Source organism: Cucurbita pepo, chromosome LG04 (assembly GCF_002806865.2).
Source record: "Cucurbita pepo subsp. pepo cultivar mu-cu-16 chromosome LG04, ASM280686v2, whole genome shotgun sequence".
In the NCBI taxonomy this organism is placed as follows: domain Eukaryota; kingdom Viridiplantae; phylum Streptophyta; class Magnoliopsida; order Cucurbitales; family Cucurbitaceae; genus Cucurbita; species Cucurbita pepo.
In genome coordinates, this window is record NC_036641.1 from 8,254,332 (window position 1) to 8,274,104 (window position 19,773).

The following is a 19,773-nucleotide window of genomic DNA, read 5'->3' on the forward strand; positions in this document are numbered from 1 at the left end:
AGATATGGAAAGAAAATTGTCATTTCGTGCCGAAATAAATGATTGTAATACCCGAGCAATTTAAGATAGATATTATGATACACGAATCCATGAACATAACTCGACAAGTACAATTAAACCGATATCTATAACGATTGGCTAGCCTAATATGCATTTTTCGTGTAGTCAAATGTTATGTAGTGATCTATCTATCTAATCTACAAAAAGAAAACAGAAGAAGGATTGAGGGGATAAATAGAAAATGTTTAATACTAAAACAAATCCGATTACACTGTTAGATCGAGTCCATAGATCGACGTAGGCTGCAGTAGACTGCTTTCCTGAAAAGCGGGTGTGCATCTTCTGCTAATAAGACTTCTGCATCCAACTTCTCGATGTGTGGCCATATCTGTGAATATCACGATAAATGGTTCGAGTAAATATTAGCGTTCGGGTCATGTTGTTCTGATAGTTTTTGATATAGACCATAATTGTTTTTGTATCATTATTAGTTTTTATGATTGGCAGTCCTCAAAGTATGGCGCTCTAAGAAACGGAAAGTACCTCGGAAGCGTATTGTCTCGAGAAGGCCTTGACGTATCCTAAGGTTGTTAAACACCATTGTTCATTTTCACCTACAGTGTAGGCATGCTCTGTCCCACCGTTCACTTGACTGCAAAATGAGAAAACATAGTAAACTTGTAACGACCCAAGTCCACCGCTAGTAGATATTGTCCTCTTTGGACTTTTCCTTTCAGACTTCCCCTCAAGGCTTTAAAACGTACATGCTAGGAGAAGGTTTTCACACTCTTATGAAGGGTGTTTTGTTATCCTCCCCAACCAATGTGGGACATCACAATCCACCCCCGTTCGAGGCCCAGCGTCTTCGCTGGCACTCTTTTCTTTCTCCAATCGATGAGGGACCAACTAAATCCACCCCTCTTTGGGGCCCAGCATCCTTACTGGCACACCACCTCGTCTCTACCCCCTTCGAGGAACAGCGAGAAGGCTGGCATATGGTTCGGTGTCTGGCTCTGATACCATTTGTAACGACTCAGATCCACCGCTAGCAGATATTGTCCTCTTTGGGCTTTCCCTTTCGGGCTTCCCCTCAAGGCTTTAAAACACGTCTGCTAGGGGAAGGTTTCCACACCCTTATGAAGGGTGTTTTGTCTCCTCCTCCCCAACCAATGTGCACAAAACTCATAATGGAAGAAAATGAGAAGGCAAAAATATAATGGATCATCATCTTCTTGACAAGAAAACCTTTTTTCAGGTCTTGAATCTTCATTGTCCATATCCATGGCTGCTGGTTCTTCTTCGAGGTCCATAGCATTCGTATCGGTTGGATTAATAGACTTCAAATCCTGCAGCGTTTGTACGCTAGATGCCGCTGGAAGGCGTTCGGTCAATATACTGGAGAAGCTTTTGTATAAGGATAGAAATAATGTCTGCACATGGAAAGAGATAAGGCGTTAAGTTGCTAACTCTCAATGTCGGTCCATGTTCGATGGAGGTGAATGTTATTTCTAGACTTAGAATCCATACCTCGTTCTCCTCGAGCGCTCGGGCAAGAAGAGCTTCTTTGGCTTCCAACGAGTCTCGTATCGATTCTTCCTGCTCTTTTGCTTTTTCAGCATAGGATTTCAATCGCTTCAGTCTTACAGGATTCTCTCCCATAACAGGTTCACCATCGACAAGTGCGAGCTTCGATTCAGCAGCGTTCAATTCGTCTTGTGTCTTCACTACAGCTTCTTCAGCTGCAACAATATCTTTCTTCAGGGAGGATATTTCTTTCCTAAGATCGGAAATACGATTATACGTCTTGCACAACGCATTCCTTAATATCTGTGGATGAGGTAATAAGAAATTTTTTTAGTTAAAACTTATTTCCATGAGTTACCATCACTTAATCCAGAAAGCTTGAAGAAAACACGTAAATTAAATCATGTTGAAATCGAACGACGAATAATAACGAGAATCTGTGGCAAAGTAGCGAAAAGGAAACGGAACCATGTACCTCCCATGGACGATCTGACGTATGATACTGCTCGATGTTTTCTGGAGAAAAGATCCATCTGATAATGGCCAAATTGGATATTAACCTGTAACCCATCATTCTATCAATTGCTATTGCCGTCATTTGAGTATTGTTCTTCCAGTAAGAACTCACTTCAGATATAAGCAAGACCTGCTTATCCTGATCAGGGCATATTCTTGAAATCACTTGACCATATCTCTCCAAAACTGTTATCAAATGAGTGAAACTCTTTGACCCAATATCTAGAAGAGTTTGCACGATCACCACGAGCGAAACATCAAAACCATGCTTAGGAATTACAGTTTCATCGAGCCATGAAATTACTTCCCGTGCTGCAGCCCGTCCTTTCACCATATTGTATAATTCAGCAGAAAGTGCGTGTTGTTCATTTTTTTCTCCGTCGTCTTCCGTAGAAAATTTGAAGTTTGGTCCGCCCTTGGGAGGTAGCAACTCTTCTAAACCAGGCGCATTCTCGATGCTCTACATAGTCACAATGTACTTGACATGTCAGAGAACAAAGTGCAAAATCAGGAAGGATAAGCTCATATTTATTCCATGTTCTGATTTATCAGGCATACACAAATATTGAAAGATGAAACATCCCACAGTACCATAGCCACCGTTCGGCAGATCCTCTGTAACTCATTGTTCTTCTCATGCTGACCGATAAATTATACATTCTGTATTTTCTATGAAGGACCGTTTTTGTAACGGCCTAAGTCCACCGCTAGCAGATATTGTCCTCTTTGGGCTTTCCCTTTCGGGCTTCCCCTCAAGGCTTTAAAACGCGTATGCTAGGGGAAGGTTTCCACACCCTTATAAAGGGTATTCCGTTCTCCTCCCCAACCAATGTGGGATATTACAATCCACCATCCTTCAGGGCCCAGCGTCCTCGCTGGCACTCGTTCCTTTCTCCAATTGATGGGGGACCGTTACCAAATCCACCCCCTTCGGGCCCAACGTCCTTATTGGCACACCGCCTCATGTCTACCCACTTCGGGGAACAACCTCCTCACTGGTACATAGTCCGGTGTCTGGCTCTAATACCATTTGTAACAGCCCAAGTCTACCGCTAGCAGATACTGTCCTCTTTGGGCTTTCCCTTTCGGGCTTCCCCTCAAAGCTTTAAAACACGTCTACTAGGGGAAGGTTTCCACACCCTTATAAAGGGTGTTTCGTTCTCCTCCCCAACCAATGTGGGATATTAAAATCCACCCCCCTTCAGGGCCCAGCGTCCTCACTAGCACTCGTTCCTTTCTCCCATCGATGCGGGACCGTCACCAAATCCACCCCCCTTCGGGGCCCAACGTCCTTACTGGCACATTGCCTCGTGTCTACCCCCTTCGGGGAACAACCTCCTCACTGGCACATAATCCGGTGTCTGGGTCTGATACCATTTGTAACGGCCCAAGTCCACCGCTAGCAGATATTGTCCTCTTCGGGCTTCCCCTCAAGACTTTAAAACACGTCTGCTAAGAGAAGGTTTCCACACCCTTATAAAGGGTGTTTCGTTCTCCTACCCAACCAATGTGGGATATTACAGTTTTGTTTTATAAACATGCCGAGTAGGAGGCAAAAACGTCTACAGTTCCAAGCATGACAAATACCTGCTTAATTTTATCCCAGTATGATAGACGAACTTCTCTATCCAGAACCTCCTTGACAAACACTCGCTGTGGAGCCCATTTTGGAAGTTCTAAAACATAAGCCCATTCTTCCCATGGCCATATAAATTGAAAATTTGATCTGCATAAATAGTGGCAGAAATAATGTTAATACCCAGGAAATCTAACCTTAAAAGGAGAGCATGATTTTGTGCAAGTAACCACAAATAGTACATCTTGAACACAATAACAGCACATATTTGTTATTGTAAATTGCTTCAGAAAATTTGCATGATTAAATGAATCCCTGAATCTTAAAGCATGCACCCACTTCAGACTCAATCATATGGAAGTTTTGTGAGCACAAACACCTTAAGGATGTTACTTGTAACAATATCCAATTTGTTTACAAGATTTTGATATTCAAAGCATCAAAACCTGGGGTTTTTTCAAGCCAAACGTTTCTGACAGCATTATAAATCATCACCTTTTCAACAGTTTTCTCTTGCGATAGGATAGCATTTCTAGATATCGTGTTCTAAGACGGATATGGAAAAAAGATAATAACATATGCATTCAATAAGCCATAAGGTCCATAACGCATGTATTGCAAGAAAGTTAATGTTTGCCCGCATGATAGTGAGCTTTTAGTGTTTGAACTTACAGATGGTGTGAAAACCAAAGTATTAGCCGTATGCGGCACTCCATGTCTAGATCAGCTATTTTCTCAAACAGAGCACGAACTGCACCAGCTACAACTGCAGGAAAGGCCCCAGGAAGAGCCTAAATATACCTCATAGTCATATATTTTCCCATATAAGACTTTTGGTCGAAACGAAAAAGAAAGGAAACAATTTTTTTTTCAATAACAAAAGCACGTACCTTACAAAGGTCAATAATGACCAGCGTATAATAAATAGGCTTGAATGGTGGTTGTGGTAGCATGAGTAACTGCAAGTAATATCAATATTTTTGAGAGAGGAAGGGGGGAAGCAACTTTGAGTATGACTTCTAAAAAATCATAAAAACTCAATATAAAGAGAAAATTAAGAAAATATATATTTTTTAAATGAAATAGAACTCTGAACAGTTGTCCTTCTCAGCTAAGTTTGAGGTGAACCAACTATTCTCCCCTTATCGTGTGGAGCGATTCAAATTTCAAACAAGTTTTCTTGCCTTGAGATATTTGATTAACGAGGTAATCTGAATCTTACTTTCCTTTGGGTTGATTCATTACCATTTTGGGGTTCTTAGATATTTTAGATCTAAAGGTCTTATTCTTCAATAAAGATGTTAGATCGAATTCCCAAGAGTTACAATCATTTGGAATAAAATCAACTTGATTTGAGAGTTCTAGCATTTGTGATTTGCATATCCATGAGAGTCTTTAGAACCAATTGGCTAAGGTTTTCAATAGGTAATTAGAATCTTACTTTCCCTTGGGGTGATTCTGTATCACTTTGGGGTTCTTAGATACTTTAGATCTAAGAGTCTTATTCTTCAATAAGGTTGTTAGATCGAATTCTCAAGAGTTACAATCATTTTGGATGAAATCAACTTGATTTAGAAGTTCTAGTATTCGTGATCTAGGGGTTTGCATATGCATGAGGGTTCTTAGGACCAATTGGCTAAGGTTTTCATATGAGAGAATGTCCTTCATTTCTCGTGGGGCTGTTAGTTTGCTCAATCTCTTTGGTTTTGGTGGTAGGAATCGTTTGGCTTATGTTGGGGCCTGAAACTATGACTATTACGCTATGATTGAGGAGACACACCTAAGTTCACCTTTTCGGGAGAAGGGAAGAGCTTCATGTCATGCTTGTTTCTTTGTAACTTTGCGGAGAGTTCAACTCGACAGAAACAATAGGATATTTAGAGAGCTAGATTGAACGCCAATAGCATTTTGTGGAGAGAGTTCGGCTCGAGAGAAACAATAGCATTATGTGGAGAGTCTCCCTCAAGGATTGGATGCCAATAAGAGATCTTTATGTTACTACTTTTGTTTCATGGTTTTTAAGCTCTAGCCTTTTGTACATTTCATTCAATCATAAAATTGGGAAAGAGGAAGACAACAAATGCTTCAATAATTAACCAGAAAGATAGCTGCACACCTGCGAGAAGATTGTCTCTGCCATAAGATACTCATATCTAAAAGGTACAGGGAGACCAACCATGAAAGACGCACATTCCTTTCGACTAGCTTTGCATGAAACAAGACAAATAAACCATTGTTACATGTTGAATTTCAACTTATTGAAACGTATAAAAACGTCATTCCATAAAACATTTAAAAGAAACTCTACACATTTATTCGCATTATATAGTTAATTGATTCGCAGTATACAAATTTACAACAGAATATTGGTTAAAAGGTACATAAGGCTTTCACATTTGGTCACTTAAGTTAAACTTGGAGGACCTGTCCACTTGAATATACAGTGTAGAGGAGAATATACAATCAGAATGAGGCAATAAATCCTATGAGAAACAAGCCATACAGTCCACGAAAACCGCAGTTAGGAGGATTTATGACAATAACAAGAATCACAGATAGAATAATCTATCTTAAAAGCACCTATTGTTTGTTTCTTTCAAACTAAAACATGAACAATCAAACAGAGCCTTCTATAATTCCTTCAGACTTTCCCTTACTTTCCTTCAATTTGTTTACGTAGATACCATCTTTTAGAACAAAAACATGCTAATACAGAGTATTTTAAGTGCATAATGATCTTCCCTTCACAAGACACACCTAATCATGTTGTCAAATGCAACGTTCTTGAAACGATCTCTCCTAAAACCTAACTGATTAACAGATGAGGGAGAGCTTAATGGTCTTGTATTCATTGTTAAATTATAGATATGGAAAAATTACGAACCAGCCATTGAAGAAAAGAAGCACATCTAAAAGATACTCCTCCACGACAAAACGATCAATAGGTTGCAGATCCTGCATCAACAAAGGTCCAAAAAACATGCACGTTTCAATTGAGGAACACGTTTGAATTTGGTAATATATCATGTAATCATAAACCAATAAAAAGAATATTATAACCAGGCTAAAAGAGGAGCATAGAAACTCATTCACAACTTTGCCCCAAAAGTCGAGATTTATAAATGATACGGGGATTTCTTTTCCAAAGTTACATTTACATGATCAGATAAAAGCGTATAGAAATTCATTCACAACATTTCCCCAAAAGTCGAGATTTAAAAATGATACAGGAATTTCTTTCACAAAGCTCCATTTGTATGATCTATATATCATAAAATGTCACAAAATTAACTGAAGAACAAATTTGGTAATCGTTCATGTATTTGATCGCATATTAATCTACACTTCGTTTTCATAGTTATAAATGCCCAATTACCCAGGACATAGTACAGGCACTCTATTTTCTGCCATGTATTAGTGTCAAATACAGACACACCTCGACCTGGATACCACCTTTTTTGTTAGTGCCTTTTCAAAGAAATTTTGTAAAAATGTGTTTTGACTTGCTTAAAAGAGATTATGGGCTAAACCTTGTAGTACTACTACTAGTGATGCCTTTGAAACTTATGAGAGATGGGAATTGTTTAAAAACTTTGAGTATAAAGGATCATTAGGAAGCTAATATCTCAAGGGAGACAGCCAAAATAAATCATCTCATTCATGTTGCAAACAAATCTAATAGTGCAAGCTGAAACTGTTGTAGTTCATTGTTGTTTTGTTTGGAAATAAAATATAACAAGGTGTGCTATCAATTGGACTCCTTTTTGTAACTATAGCTTATCAACCCTCTTGCTCACTGGAGGTGATTTTTTATTGAGGCCAGTAAAACAAATTAAGTCACACTAAATATAACTCCTTACACGAAGTCTTAGTAATCTATCTTTTGTAGATAACATTCATAAGTCAACAAAACTAATGACGTTAATGATCAAAAATAAATAGTACCTCAAATTTACTTGATGGAAATATATTAAGCCGACGTATCCTTTGAGGATAACTTAACTCTGCATCATACTTCTGTTTACCATAAGTAATGCCAGAAGGTGTTGAAGGTGAACCAGGTTGCTCCGGACAGCTGATGCTTCCAAATTCATGGGACTTACCAGCAACTAGCTGAGCTTCAAATAGAAGGTGGGGCCTTGGAACTATCACATGAGAAGATATAACAATTACTGAAAATACAAAATATAAAACTCTACATCACTGACCCACCTCTAAGACTCATAGGTATATTTTCTTTGTAAATACTTTGTCATACACTGTTGCGCCCCTTGGGGATCTCTCCAGTATGACTTCATTCCTTGGAATCTCCAAAGCATTTGGAGATCAAGACCCAGTTTCCCTTCCCTGTATCGTCGATACCATAGGTATCTAGAAATGTGTAGCACAACCAGAGGATCCTAAAGCTCTGCTAAATTTGGAAATACCATAGCTGTGGGGCTCATTTCCTTATCTATTCCCAATGGAGAATCCCTGCGCCGTGATATTTTTCCCCATGAAGCCGACTGTACAAGGCCTCTTCATGGAGTTCTCTCTCAAAGCCTTTTCTTGGTTTTTCTCTTCAAGATATTTATCCCTATAGGAATGCTTTATTATATCCTTATTTCTATTGTTGCTGTCTGGTTATGTTTTGGTTCTTTCATTTAGTCCTTGATCTATATGTTTCTTAGTTCGGTCTTGCCGTTGTTTCCTTTTACTCTCTTTCACTCCTTTTGGAGTTTGTATCTTTGAGTTTTAGTCTCTTTTCCTTGCATCAATGAAAACTAATGAACAATAACATTGTTGATGAATCCTTACTGCTAGTAATATTTCATTCTCTGGAGAGAGAAAATTCAAAAAACCAAGCAAACAGAGACGAACTAGATAGCAAGGTTCCATCAAAAGAAGATACTGAACTATCATACATTATCAAGGGTCAATTTAAATTCTTGCAACTCAGTGATCGAGACCCACTTAGAGAAACTCTCAGAGATACCAATGCATCTCACAGCAATATGAACGAAAATGTATGGATTCTAGATGTAAATGGGGTTCTCAAAGTTACTACTATACCAATCCCTCATGGCATATGCTTTCAGCAGTTCTATACATGGATCAATTTCCCTTTATTCATTGTAAAATATAATGATATAGGGACATAAAAGGACCAGAGTAAATAACCAAATTGAGGCTTGAAGTTTAAGAAAATCACCACTATCCACTTTCCATCCATCACTAGATAATGCTTGTATGCGTCCCCATAAATCTTCTAAAAAATCCTGAAACGACCACCGAAACAAAAGGATTAATGTAATTTATGTTGCAAATTTCATAACAAGGTGATAAAACCAAGTTTATCTATTTTGAGCTCTGGTGAGAGCATGGGGAGGAGGGAAGACAAGGTGGAACCTTTTTCTACATGGCCTGGTTTATGATTAGAATTCTTTCACTGTTGCTTACAGTAATTTGTTACGATTTCTTACGGCCACAGGTTTTACTTTATAGTTAGTTCGCCTTGTTGGTTGAATTTAGTTGAGGGTTGTTAATCCTGAGCCAGTCGATAAAATATGGATAAGAAAACAAAGAAACCCCTAGTAAACAAGCTTAACTTTTAAAAACAAAATCATTATCATACTAATTGTGTTCAGTTCCAATCATAAGGCAGAATGTCCAACTGAAATGACATAGGTTTTTCTAATGACATAACAGATTCAACACCATGACATTTATAAACTAACGGCATTGCCGTATATATATTGAAAAGGCAATCAACCCGAAACAGTTTCCCAATCAAGTAGAAAAGTTTAGAATTATGATAAAGAATTACCGCAACTAGTGAAATTATACCTTCTCATTAAGAGTTTTCTCAACTTCACCAGCATCCTCAAAAAAGGATAAACCAGTGTCCACGGTATGCCTTCGAATGCTTAAGTAAGCTTCTACTCCGACCATTACTCTCTCGAGCTCTTCAGGAACTTGCTGCGCACGAAGATGAGTTTTCAATGAAAGAGGCTCTTTGGCCAACATGAGTATAGCTCAGCAATTAAAAACAAGTTCGTAGGTTTGAAATCCTCATCCCACGTGTTGTTGTAACATTCTAAAAATAGTAGAGTATTTAAATAATTCTTTTAGAGCAATCATAGGAAGAACCAAATTCAGAGACAAAACAACAATACCTCAACCAGTTCAGCTCCTCCCCAGGGAAAACAGGATAGAATGCAAGATATGTAAAAATCAGCACGTGCCTGCCATGCGGGGTTTCCCTTCTCTTCATCCACTGTTGTGGCAGCTGAAGATAATAATGTTTCAAAAACAACAACTAGAGAAGTGGACAGCAGGACTTTACTGCTCATCTACATAAGACAAAAAACAATGAACCCATTTAAAAGGTCAGAATATTTTTTTAAGATGACAGAAAAAAACTATAATACGTTAAGTTTTCAAATTTAAACAATGATAATATCTCGGTCAAAAATAATGTATTGTTAATAGCAAAACCAAGCATACCAGGGTAGTTAGAAAGCGTAACAAAATTCGGATCCTGTGGCAATTTCCAGTGTTTAAGGCATCCTGAAAAAGAACTAAGAGTAAGATAAACGAAATATCTCTGATGAAATAACTAAAATCCGAATACTAAGGATGGGAGTCGAACATCCCGAAAACTTTTTTTTTTATATGAAACAGCAGATTTGTATTCATATCAGCAAAAGGAAAACAAGTTGAGGGCAAGGGGTAGGGGAAGAACCCCTTCCCAAACAAAAGAACTATCACAAAGTAAACCTTCCAATTTCTAACAAACAAGGCCAGGCTATAAGTACACCATCTTTTACAATTGGCGCACTAACAGGAGAGTAATCGCAGAACGAAGATACTTGTCCTCGATTGCACCGTACATTTTTTAATATCTATGAGTGTTCAAGCCAGCTTGCAAACACTTCAACTATCTGACCCTACTATATTTGGTTGTCAAGGTGACTCGTAGGATTTTTTTTTATTGGCGATCTCCTCATCGTGCAGCATTTTATTTAATGAATAAAGTTGTTTACTACCCAAAAAACTATTGAATAGGCCAAGAACTTATTAGGCACAAAATTGAAAGTTCCAACCTATTAGCTACAAAATTCAAAATCTAGGGACTAAGTACACACTTTAAAATTTTCAGATCAATTATACACGACTTTAAAAGTTCAAGAACTAAATATATTATTTACCCATTTCTTTTTTATTTTTTGTATGGAAGTGCCTTACTTCACTTCACTAAGACAATGACAATGTCTCTTTCTCGCCTCTCACTTTGAAATTGAATTTGTGAGGATTTGTGGTTGGGGTCATAAGAGAAGTTCAGAAAGGAAGCAACTCGGCAGAAAGTTCGAACGGCACAAGAAATGAAAACATCTAAACCATGTGATCCGCAAAATCGCTAACCTGAAAACTTTTGTGAGTTTGGTCCACAATTTTCTTCACGAAGTCTTCATTTTCCAAGTTTATCAACCCAATCTGTATGCACAACAAGATAGATATATAACCATCATTGAAAATTATAAGTAAACTTCCAGGAAATATTTTTAAGTAATCTGCTAAACATTAAAGCAAAAAAGAGAAAGAAAGGAAGAGAGACCGTGTTTACCAGTTGGATTGAGAGTATGAAAAACAAGGGTATGAAAAACCATTCCTCTTGTGAAAGAATATACAAAGGGAAGAGGGAGCCAAAGCAACAAACCAAACTAGGGAAAAAGAAAGAAGGTTTGTCTTTTCCTGAAGGAAACATACAATTTTGTTGAATCAAATAATACACTACAGGAAAAAGAGGAAATGCCCGACCACGTAGCTCTAGAGTTATAAACGATACATGAAGAAGAACAGAAAAGGAAATAGCAAAAGGAAGGCCACTGCATTTCATAACTTTGAATCTAAAGCTCTGTCTTTTCATGGGAAACATGTAGAATGGATTTGTATGTATAGCTACTTCAGTTGTGCTCGTCCTTTCCCAAAAGTATCCTTTTTCTAGGAACATGGTCAATCAGAAATTATTATATTCGTGATTCGTCATCCACTAATGCAGAAAATGCTCTAGTTATCCATTCTCATATGAGGCTAAAAGGTTTATTAGCAACTAGTCAGCACGAAGCTCTTTATCATGCTCAAAGACAAGCTGATCCTTCGTTAGGGACTTGATAAATAAGATTTATAATGCTGTACACTACTATACATGTGAGACATAACTAAGAAGATCAAGCTAAATCACACGAGATAGCAACATAAGCACATCATTGCAAGACAGAAGTTTTAAGAAAAGAAATCCACAGTAGGTCTGAAGAATGTAATGTACTTTACCAATGTCCCGTACAAAGGAGTCTTATGAGGCAATTGTTCAACACATTGTAGAAGGAACTGCAGACGAGAAAAAAGAAAAAAGAGTAAATACCACAAGCATAGAGTAGTTACACACGACTCGAACAAGCCAAGAAGGGATACAACTAAAGAAGTAGCCAGCAAAAAAAAAAAAAGAACTCAGTTCACACGTGCTGCTGATATAGTAATTCAACCAGTATAATTTCACCCAATACAAGGACTGCAAATTTCATCAAGACCCAGATAAATTACAGAGCACACGTGCTGCAGATATAGTAATTCAAGCAGTACAATTTCATCCAATACAAAGACTGCAAATTTCATGAAGACCCAGATAAATTAAAGAGCAAAAAATGTGCAGAAGCAAAGAATTACAGGCAAAACTTCATCTCCATAGTGATCCAGGTCCCGCCTAATCGCACCAAAGCAAGTTTCCTGCAAAACCCAGATGAAAATCAACGGCCAGAAGTCGAATACCGGCGTACAAATGGAGGAATATAGAGAGAGAGACGAACAATATGGTCTTTGAAGTCGGAGGAGGTGCCATATTCCGGGGACTTATCGCCAATTCGAAGAAGAAGACTCTTCCAGCTGCTCATTACTACCCAGAAGAAGGAAGAAAAGTGTTGGTAGAGGGAAAATAAGGAGATGGGGGAAGTGGGTTCGAATCAACACAGGACTGTAAAAGCGATTATGCTTGAGAATGACCTATGAACGCAAATGAGGGGTTTTAGAGAGAGAGAGGAGTGGAGAGTAAGAACGAGGGCGTGAACATTGGTCTTACAATTATTAAACCAAAATAATTGAAATTTCAATTTTTACTTTTATTCAATTTAAATCTTAATTTGAACGTTTTTTAAAGGATTATTTTTTTTTTTATTAAACCTAAATTTTAAAAAATTTTAAAAACAAAAAATATAATAGGCCGAACCAAAATATAAAAATGAAATTACAACAATACCCACCAGTCGGGCAGGGACGGGAAGCCTTCCATGTCACCATCTTGACAAATTATTTCATTTTCTCGCTAAATTTTTTATTTATTTTTGTATGATGGGTTTATTATTTTCTAAAAATATATTTATTTTAAAATTTTTATTATTCGATATAATTTTTATTAAATAAAGATAAAAAAAATCATTAATAAATAAGTATATTTCATATATTATATTTTAACAACATAATTTTAAAAAATAGATAAAATATACAATAGGGTCTTTAGCTTAAATATTCTTAAATTAACTAATTTATTTTATTAAAGAAAATAGGATTTAAAATGAAAATATATATATATATATATATATATATTAGAAAAAAGAAAAAAATCTAAAAAGAAATTGGGAAACCCTTGTTTGGATTCCCAAAACCCCTGCCATTCCCATCTTCTTCCCTACCGTTTGCCCTTCAGCATTTGTCAGAACCGATTTGGAGCTCTGAGAGACCTTTTGGGTTAGCTATGGCCAGCGCTGATGTTGAGGCTGTCGACTTTGAGCCCGAGGAAGACGACCTCATGGACGAGGATGGAGCCGCCGAAGCCGATGTCTCCCCACGAGCTCCTTTTCCTAAGCTCAAATCCGCCATTACTGGTGGCGCATCTTCCACGTTGGCCGGTGGTTTGAAGAAAACCAAGGGTCGTGGATTTCGAGAAGATTCTGATCGTAACACCCGTCTTGCTGGGTCGGACTTCGATTCCCTCAACTCTGCTGATGGCCCTGGCGTCCAACGATGTTAGTCTTGCCTTTCTCTCTTTCTCTCTCTCTATCTNTTTTTTTTTTTTTTTTTTTTTTTTTTTCTTTTTCTGTTCATGTCGGTTAGTTTTCCCTCTTGTTTCAATAATGCAAATCTTAGCTGAAATTTTGGTGTTAAAGATTCATGTGTATTAGCTATATATTGCTTCTTGGAGTTAATGCAAGGTTGGTTTCTTTTAGGAGTTTGGTGGTTGAGAGGATCTTCGGCTACTTATCTAAAGAGGAAGAATTTTCTTCTTTCTAGGGGGGAACTGGGGAAGTATAACCTTGGTTCGTTTGGGTCTTTCAAACGAAAGTTATTTACAATATGGGGTTAGTTCAATTGGGTCATTCAAATGAGCTTACTTACTCTTTATCCCTTTAAACCACAAAAGTTATTAAGAAAATGAAGAAGTTAATCGGGAACTTTATAGGGAGAGGCAAATAGAGAGGGTGGCCGCACATTGTGAAATGCTCATCGTTCCCTTACCTTCCTCGTTGGTTGCTTAAAACAAGGAAATTTGACCTTTTTGTTCTAGTGTGGGTTTGTAGATTTTCCTTGGAGGGATCATTCAGCATCAGCTGATTATGATCAAGGACGGGTTAAATGGTCTCAGTTGGTTCACTTGTTCTCCTCCATCCTCTTGTCCTAAATCCCCTTGGTTCCATGCCAATAAATGTTGATCTTTAGTTGGTCAGTTCTTCTATTTTAAATTGGAAAAGGGGAGACATTGCAGGATTGGTCGGGTGTTTTAGACCTCTACTCATTCCTAGCTTGTATGATGTATGATCTCTCATACATCGAATATGAGGTTGAAACTCATATAGATGGAATAAACTTTACCCTCATAAGTAGAATTTGCTAATTATGCATCCTGGTCAATAAGAAGATTCTAAATTGTGGTCTCTGGGTAGTTTGGAGTTTTATCGTGCAAATCGCTTCTCTCTAAAGCTTTTTTGAGTTATTTGTAGTACAATAGATGTGGGGTATGAGCATTTGAGGATATGTCAATTACCGTTGAGCTGGGTTCATTTTGATTTGTGAGTGCTCATTGTATTCTAAAAAGTTTGTCTTTTGAGATGTAGCGTTCTAAAGTTCCTATTAGGATTCAAGTTTTCTCCGTGGTCCCTTGTCATCTATTTCATCAAAACTAATGACAGGAATATCGGATTCAGTGATGAAATCCTTGAATCTCTCCCTTATTCCCAACAGTGTATTAACCTTAGGAATAGTGTAGAGGATAAGCCACCTTTTATCGTTCACCCTTTTCCTATGGCTGTTGAATGTTGTCTTCCTGGAATTTTGCTCACACGGTTGTATGCACATGTATTTTGCAGTCTTTCTCTTGAAAGCCTAAAATGATTTGCCTTTTTGGTGCTAAAATGGTTCTTTGGTGAATGCTTGTATTGCTCATCCTTGGCACTTATGCTTGAAAAGACGCGATTGATTTTTTTATGATACTCTAATACTAGGAATGATGTCTTTGTTTTGATTCATTTTGTAGCTCTCCTCTGGAGCTCTTTTAATAAACTTTTTTAATTATTATCCCTATCTTAGAGATTCTAACTGGGGAGCTCTTCATAATTTCTTCGTTTGGGTTTGGGGTACATCTTATCCTCTCCCCTTTTGTGCACTTTTTCAATGTTTTTTAGTTATTTATAGAGTTTTTGTCTACTGAACAAGAAAAGCTACCCAGGACTTTAGTCAAATCAAGAAAATAAATTCATAGACAATTATCCTCTTGGATTTAAGCGTAAACAAATGATGGATGTGTCCAAATTTCCATAAACAAGAAAGTTCACGTGTGAGGCAGTAGATCCATTAGCTAGTGCACTTTTTGAACAATTTCTAATTCTAGTTACTGTGTGTAGCTATTGAAGGATGGATCATTCTGGTATCTGGTGTACACGAAGAGGCACAGGAGGATGATCTACAAAATGCATTTGGTGACTTTGGGGAGATAAAGAATTTGCATCTAAATCTCGATCGCCGTACTGGGTTTGTCAAGGTATATTTGGTTACCATTTATTTTTATTTTTTCCTATAGAAACCGGAACTTATGTTTTATCTGCTTCCTATTAAGGAGAAAAAGAATATGCATATATGTGGTTGTTTCATAGTTAAAAATGTATAATAACTATGTAGTTTCGAAAGGAATCCAAATAGAAAACTCATATTTTGATGATGATTGTATGGTTTGTAAGAAGAATGGAGTAGTATTGTAAATTCTATTTTGATATTCAAAAACAATTTAATTTGTGTATTCTCCCTTTTCTTTGCGTCCCTTCCCGAAAGCACGATAAATTATCTTAATATCAAGTCTACCAATTGGGGCAGTTTTTTTCAAGCTTCATTTGAGTTTCTAGCATCTTTCTTGAGCTTTAAACTTCGAAATCTGGATTATTTTGGTGGTAGATATCTGCATAGGTAACACATTGCATGCATATTACAATAGTCTGCTTTGCCATAGGTTATTAAGTGACAGCCGTCTGTATTGGAGCTGTAAGTAGAAATTTTTAGTTCTAATATTATATCCTGAGTTGATTGATGAAGACGACTATTCGGGTTTCCATTGCATCTCATCTGTTATCTATTGTTAACGATCTCCGACTCAGAAATTTACCGATTTTCCATTGTGCTGAAGTGGTGATGAATATTTACTATTTTGGTTTTGGCAAGGGGTATGCGTTGATCGAATACGAGAGCTTTGAGGAAGCAGAGAAAGCAATATCTGCCATGGATGGAGCTGAACTTCTGACCCAAATTATCAATGTTGATTGGGCATTCAGCCGTGGACCCATCAGAAGAAAGAACACAAGGTATGCTTGCTTCTTCAAGATCCATTCAATATTTGCAAGGGGAATAATCACAGTCTATATAACCTTTTCTTCTAATTTAACCGCAGACCTGCACGAGAACGACGTTCGAGGAGCCCAAGGAGGAGATATTGATCTGGAGGTGTAGAACTCCAGGGGGTGGTGTGGTGTGGTGTTTATGATTTTAAATTGGAAAGGTGTTGTGTTGTGGATTAGATATTAGGTGATGTTTCTACTGAGCTCTTACTCAACTGTCTCTCAAGATTCCCCTGGTTTCTTGGGGGATCTGAAGTTGATGATATTCCCCCTTTTTCCTTGGATTACTTGAGGTTCATGCTTTTTTGTGTTGAAACCTGCTATTTTGTATATTCTTTTGTTCCAAATTTGGTTCGGATCGAGGGTTTTGGATTTGGTCGTTCTCCGAACGCCCTCGTTGGAATGACATGTACTCTTTTTCTTGAGGTCAGAGGTTGAAATTCTCTATGATTTATAATGAACTATTATAGTATTAATATTTTGACCTCAATAACCTCTTTTTATTTTTCTTCTAGTTACTTAAAAATTTTAAATAAAATATTTTCAAGAAAATAATTGAATTGAACGAATATTCTTTTGCAATAAATCGAATATTCTGAATGGTTCATCATCGATCTTAAGTTTTGAAAATCATAATTGTTTTATTATTATTATTATTATTTTTCGATTATGGATTTTTTTTTAAGTAAAAGATTTGAATTTGTGTCAAATTAAAAAAATAAAAGCAATTTTTTTAAAACCCATTTTTTTATTTTTCAAATTTTAGTTTTGTTTTTTAATATATATATATATATATATAAGAAAGTAAATTACAAAATAGAAATAATATTTATAGGCTAAGTTTTGTAAAATAAAAAAATTAAATGATTATCGAAAAATAATACATGTTATTTTATCATTTTATTATTCAAAATCAAATTCATACTTTATATCATTGGTTAACGGAATGGTTTATTTACGATTTATAATTTACAGACTAAAATTTGAATATCTTATAAAAATAATCAACGCAAATAATATGCTCGTCAATTTTACACCTTTAAATGCATCGTCGAACAGGTAGGTTGCGACGTTAATGAAAAAATTGAGTGAATTTATGGAAAAATAAAAATAAAATTTTGTATGGTAAGAACTGAGCATTTGAATTAATGTGTTTATTTAAGTGGAAAATAGAGTGTTTGGTGTGAGAAGACAAAATCCCGTAAGGTGTCGGAATAAAGCCAAACACATAGCCTTAAGCATTCACCTGGTTTATGGTAATTCCAATCACATGCCCCCCCAACTTTCAATATTTACAATCTAACCCTTTCCCTGTGTCCCGACTCTAATCTTACGAGTAATTATAAGATCCCGCATAGGTTAGAGAGGAGTGCGAAAGTCGAAACATTTCTTATAAGACTGTAGAAATCTCTCCTTAACAAACGCGTTTCAAAACCATGAGACTGATGATACGTAACAGTGGGCTTGGGTTGTTACAATAATTCTTGGTTTGGTTTATGTTGTGCGCCAAAACGGAACAAATATACTCATAACACCAATGAACGAAATTACACAAAGAGACACCAAGATATTTACGTGGTTCGGAGAGAAGAAGTTCCTCTACATCCACGGGTAGCAACCAATCACTAATAAACTCAAGTGTTACACGTGAATGTCTCACTCTCACACTACAAAGTCTCTCACCAATATGTCACTCAACAAATACAATGTGACACACTAAACTTTTTCCAACCCCGATATATAACTAAACTCTGGTATGACTAAATCTAATTCAAATAACCAAATCAAATCTAATCTAAATAACCCAATCAAATCAAAACTTATGACAATTTACAACAGTTTATCCATCTTTTACAACTATCGTTCCTTCCAGTTTTACTATTGACATTTTTAAAAACAATGTCTCGAAATAATATTTGTTGACCAAAAAAAAAATAAAAAAATTTGATGTCATATTAAATTATTATTTGATTCGTACATTTGGATACTTTTTAGATACTGCTTGACACACGAAACTCAATCTGCTGGTCAGTACAAATATATATATATATATATATATATATATATATACACATTCGACCCATCCATCAACAGAACTCGTGTCTATGTGACATGTTTCGTTTGCATGTAATTTAGCGACACGTGAGTTTTCGAATGGTTATTGTTAAGAATAGAATTGGGATCGAAGGTCTGTATTGTGATTGATATTCATCACCTTTAAATACGATACAAGCTACCAACTAATATCTATAAATAAAAAAGTATAAACTAATTAAATATTGATAATAAAATAAAATATACGAGAAAAGAATATTAAGATATAATATTTAAGAATATTCCATAACTAAAATATTCTCCAAATATTATACAATTTTTTTTGAAGGGTTATTGAGAAAAGAATATTAAGATATAATTGAAGGTACATGGATTGAGTTCACAATGGAGAACTCTTACGGTTTCGGTGGTGTGTCGTCGGAGTTCACAACGGAGAACTCTTCCTTCATGGATTAGCTCCGTCATGACTTGGAACAGTTCGGGAAGGTACATGGATTGAGCTATCCTTATTCGAATCAAACCAAGAGAGATAGGAAAGACGTTGTGGCACACGAACAAATGAGGGGTGGATCAATAATCGAAACTGCGTTCAAATGACTAAAAGGGACTTAAAAAAATTAACGTTATCTATATGAACAAAGTGCACATTCCTTTTCGATACCTCAATCATAACAATTTTATGGTTAAACGTACTTTACTTGAGATGCACGTGAGTGATACAAAATATGTTGAAAAGACTCTGGTTGGCAAGAAACGAGGAAGATTCAAATCTTAGGTATGGATCGTCGACTGTCGTAGAGCTGAAATTCAGACGAGTACGTTCCAGTGAATATATATATATATATATATATATATATATATATTAGTTTTGATATTAAACAATAGAAAAGAAATGTAATTATTAGAGGCAATAATTGAAGAAAAAAGGGAAGCTGTTCAAACTCAATTATTTGACAAGAATTAAAATTGTACACTGCCACCCTTTTATGAACTCAAAATCAATGAAAAAGGCTGTACATCTTAAATTCACTCGACAACGACCAAGTCAACTCCGTTAAATTCGATGTTGTTCGTATGTTTTCTTTTGTTCTTTGGCTACAACAACGTCACTTGATTCGTGAAGTTCGTATCTATCCTTTTCGACCTTATTTTATCCAAAGGATAAAGAAAAATCGAACAGTGTGCTCAAAT

General features: G+C 36.5%; 2 protein-coding genes across 2 annotated transcripts; one reads left to right on the top strand and one right to left on the bottom strand.

The window, feature by feature from the left end:
* Positions 1-27: 27 nt before the first annotated feature.
* Positions 28-12,715, bottom strand: LOC111793337 (nuclear cap-binding protein subunit 1-like). The gene is made up of 19 exons (XM_023675175.1): positions 12,463-12,715; positions 12,323-12,382; positions 11,930-11,986; positions 11,021-11,092; positions 10,103-10,165; positions 9,772-9,948; positions 9,443-9,574; positions 8,808-8,874; positions 7,562-7,761; positions 6,501-6,571; positions 5,733-5,817; positions 4,507-4,575; positions 4,289-4,407; positions 3,628-3,766; positions 2,000-2,500; positions 1,528-1,827; positions 1,246-1,430; positions 544-652; positions 28-388 (listed from the first exon to the last, which is right to left on the bottom strand). Exons 1-19 carry the CDS (start codon positions 12,544-12,546, stop codon positions 275-277), a joined length of 2,604 nt encoding a protein of 867 aa, XP_023530943.1. The 5' UTR covers positions 12,547-12,715; the 3' UTR covers positions 28-274.
* Positions 12,716-13,283: 568 nt separating this feature from the next.
* LOC111792109 (RNA-binding protein Y14-like) lies at positions 13,284-17,003 on the top strand. Its single transcript, XM_023673444.1, has 4 exons — positions 13,284-13,674; positions 15,547-15,683; positions 16,355-16,494; positions 16,581-17,003. The coding sequence occupies exons 1-4, from the start codon at positions 13,404-13,406 to the stop codon at positions 16,624-16,626; spliced, it is 594 nt and encodes a 197-aa protein (XP_023529212.1). The 5' UTR covers positions 13,284-13,403; the 3' UTR covers positions 16,627-17,003.
* Positions 17,004-19,773: the final 2,770 nt, after the last annotated feature.

What these genes read in the sequence shown, in the direction of transcription:
- LOC111793337 (XM_023675175.1), bottom strand. Translation starts at nt 12,546, where the DNA reads ATGAGCAGCTGGAAGAGTCTTCTTCTTCGAATTGGCGATAAGTCCCCG. An exon ending in TCATTATTGACCTTTGTAAG is followed by an intron (nt 4,408 to 4,506) that starts GTACGTGCTTTT and finishes AGGTATATTTAG; the next exon opens with GCTCTTCCTGGGGCCTTTCC. An exon ending in CGAGACAATACGCTTCCGAG is followed by an intron (nt 389 to 543) that starts GTACTTTCCGTT and finishes TGATATTCACAG; the next exon opens with ATATGGCCACACATCGAGAA.
- LOC111792109 (XM_023673444.1), top strand. Translation starts at nt 13,404, where the DNA reads ATGGCCAGCGCTGATGTTGAGGCTGTCGACTTTGAGCCCGAGGAAGAC. An exon ending in TGGCCCTGGCGTCCAACGAT is followed by an intron (nt 13,675 to 15,546) that starts GTTAGTCTTGCC and finishes TACTGTGTGTAG; the next exon opens with CTATTGAAGGATGGATCATT. An exon ending in GCCGTACTGGGTTTGTCAAG is followed by an intron (nt 15,684 to 16,354) that starts GTATATTTGGTT and finishes GGTTTTGGCAAG; the next exon opens with GGGTATGCGTTGATCGAATA.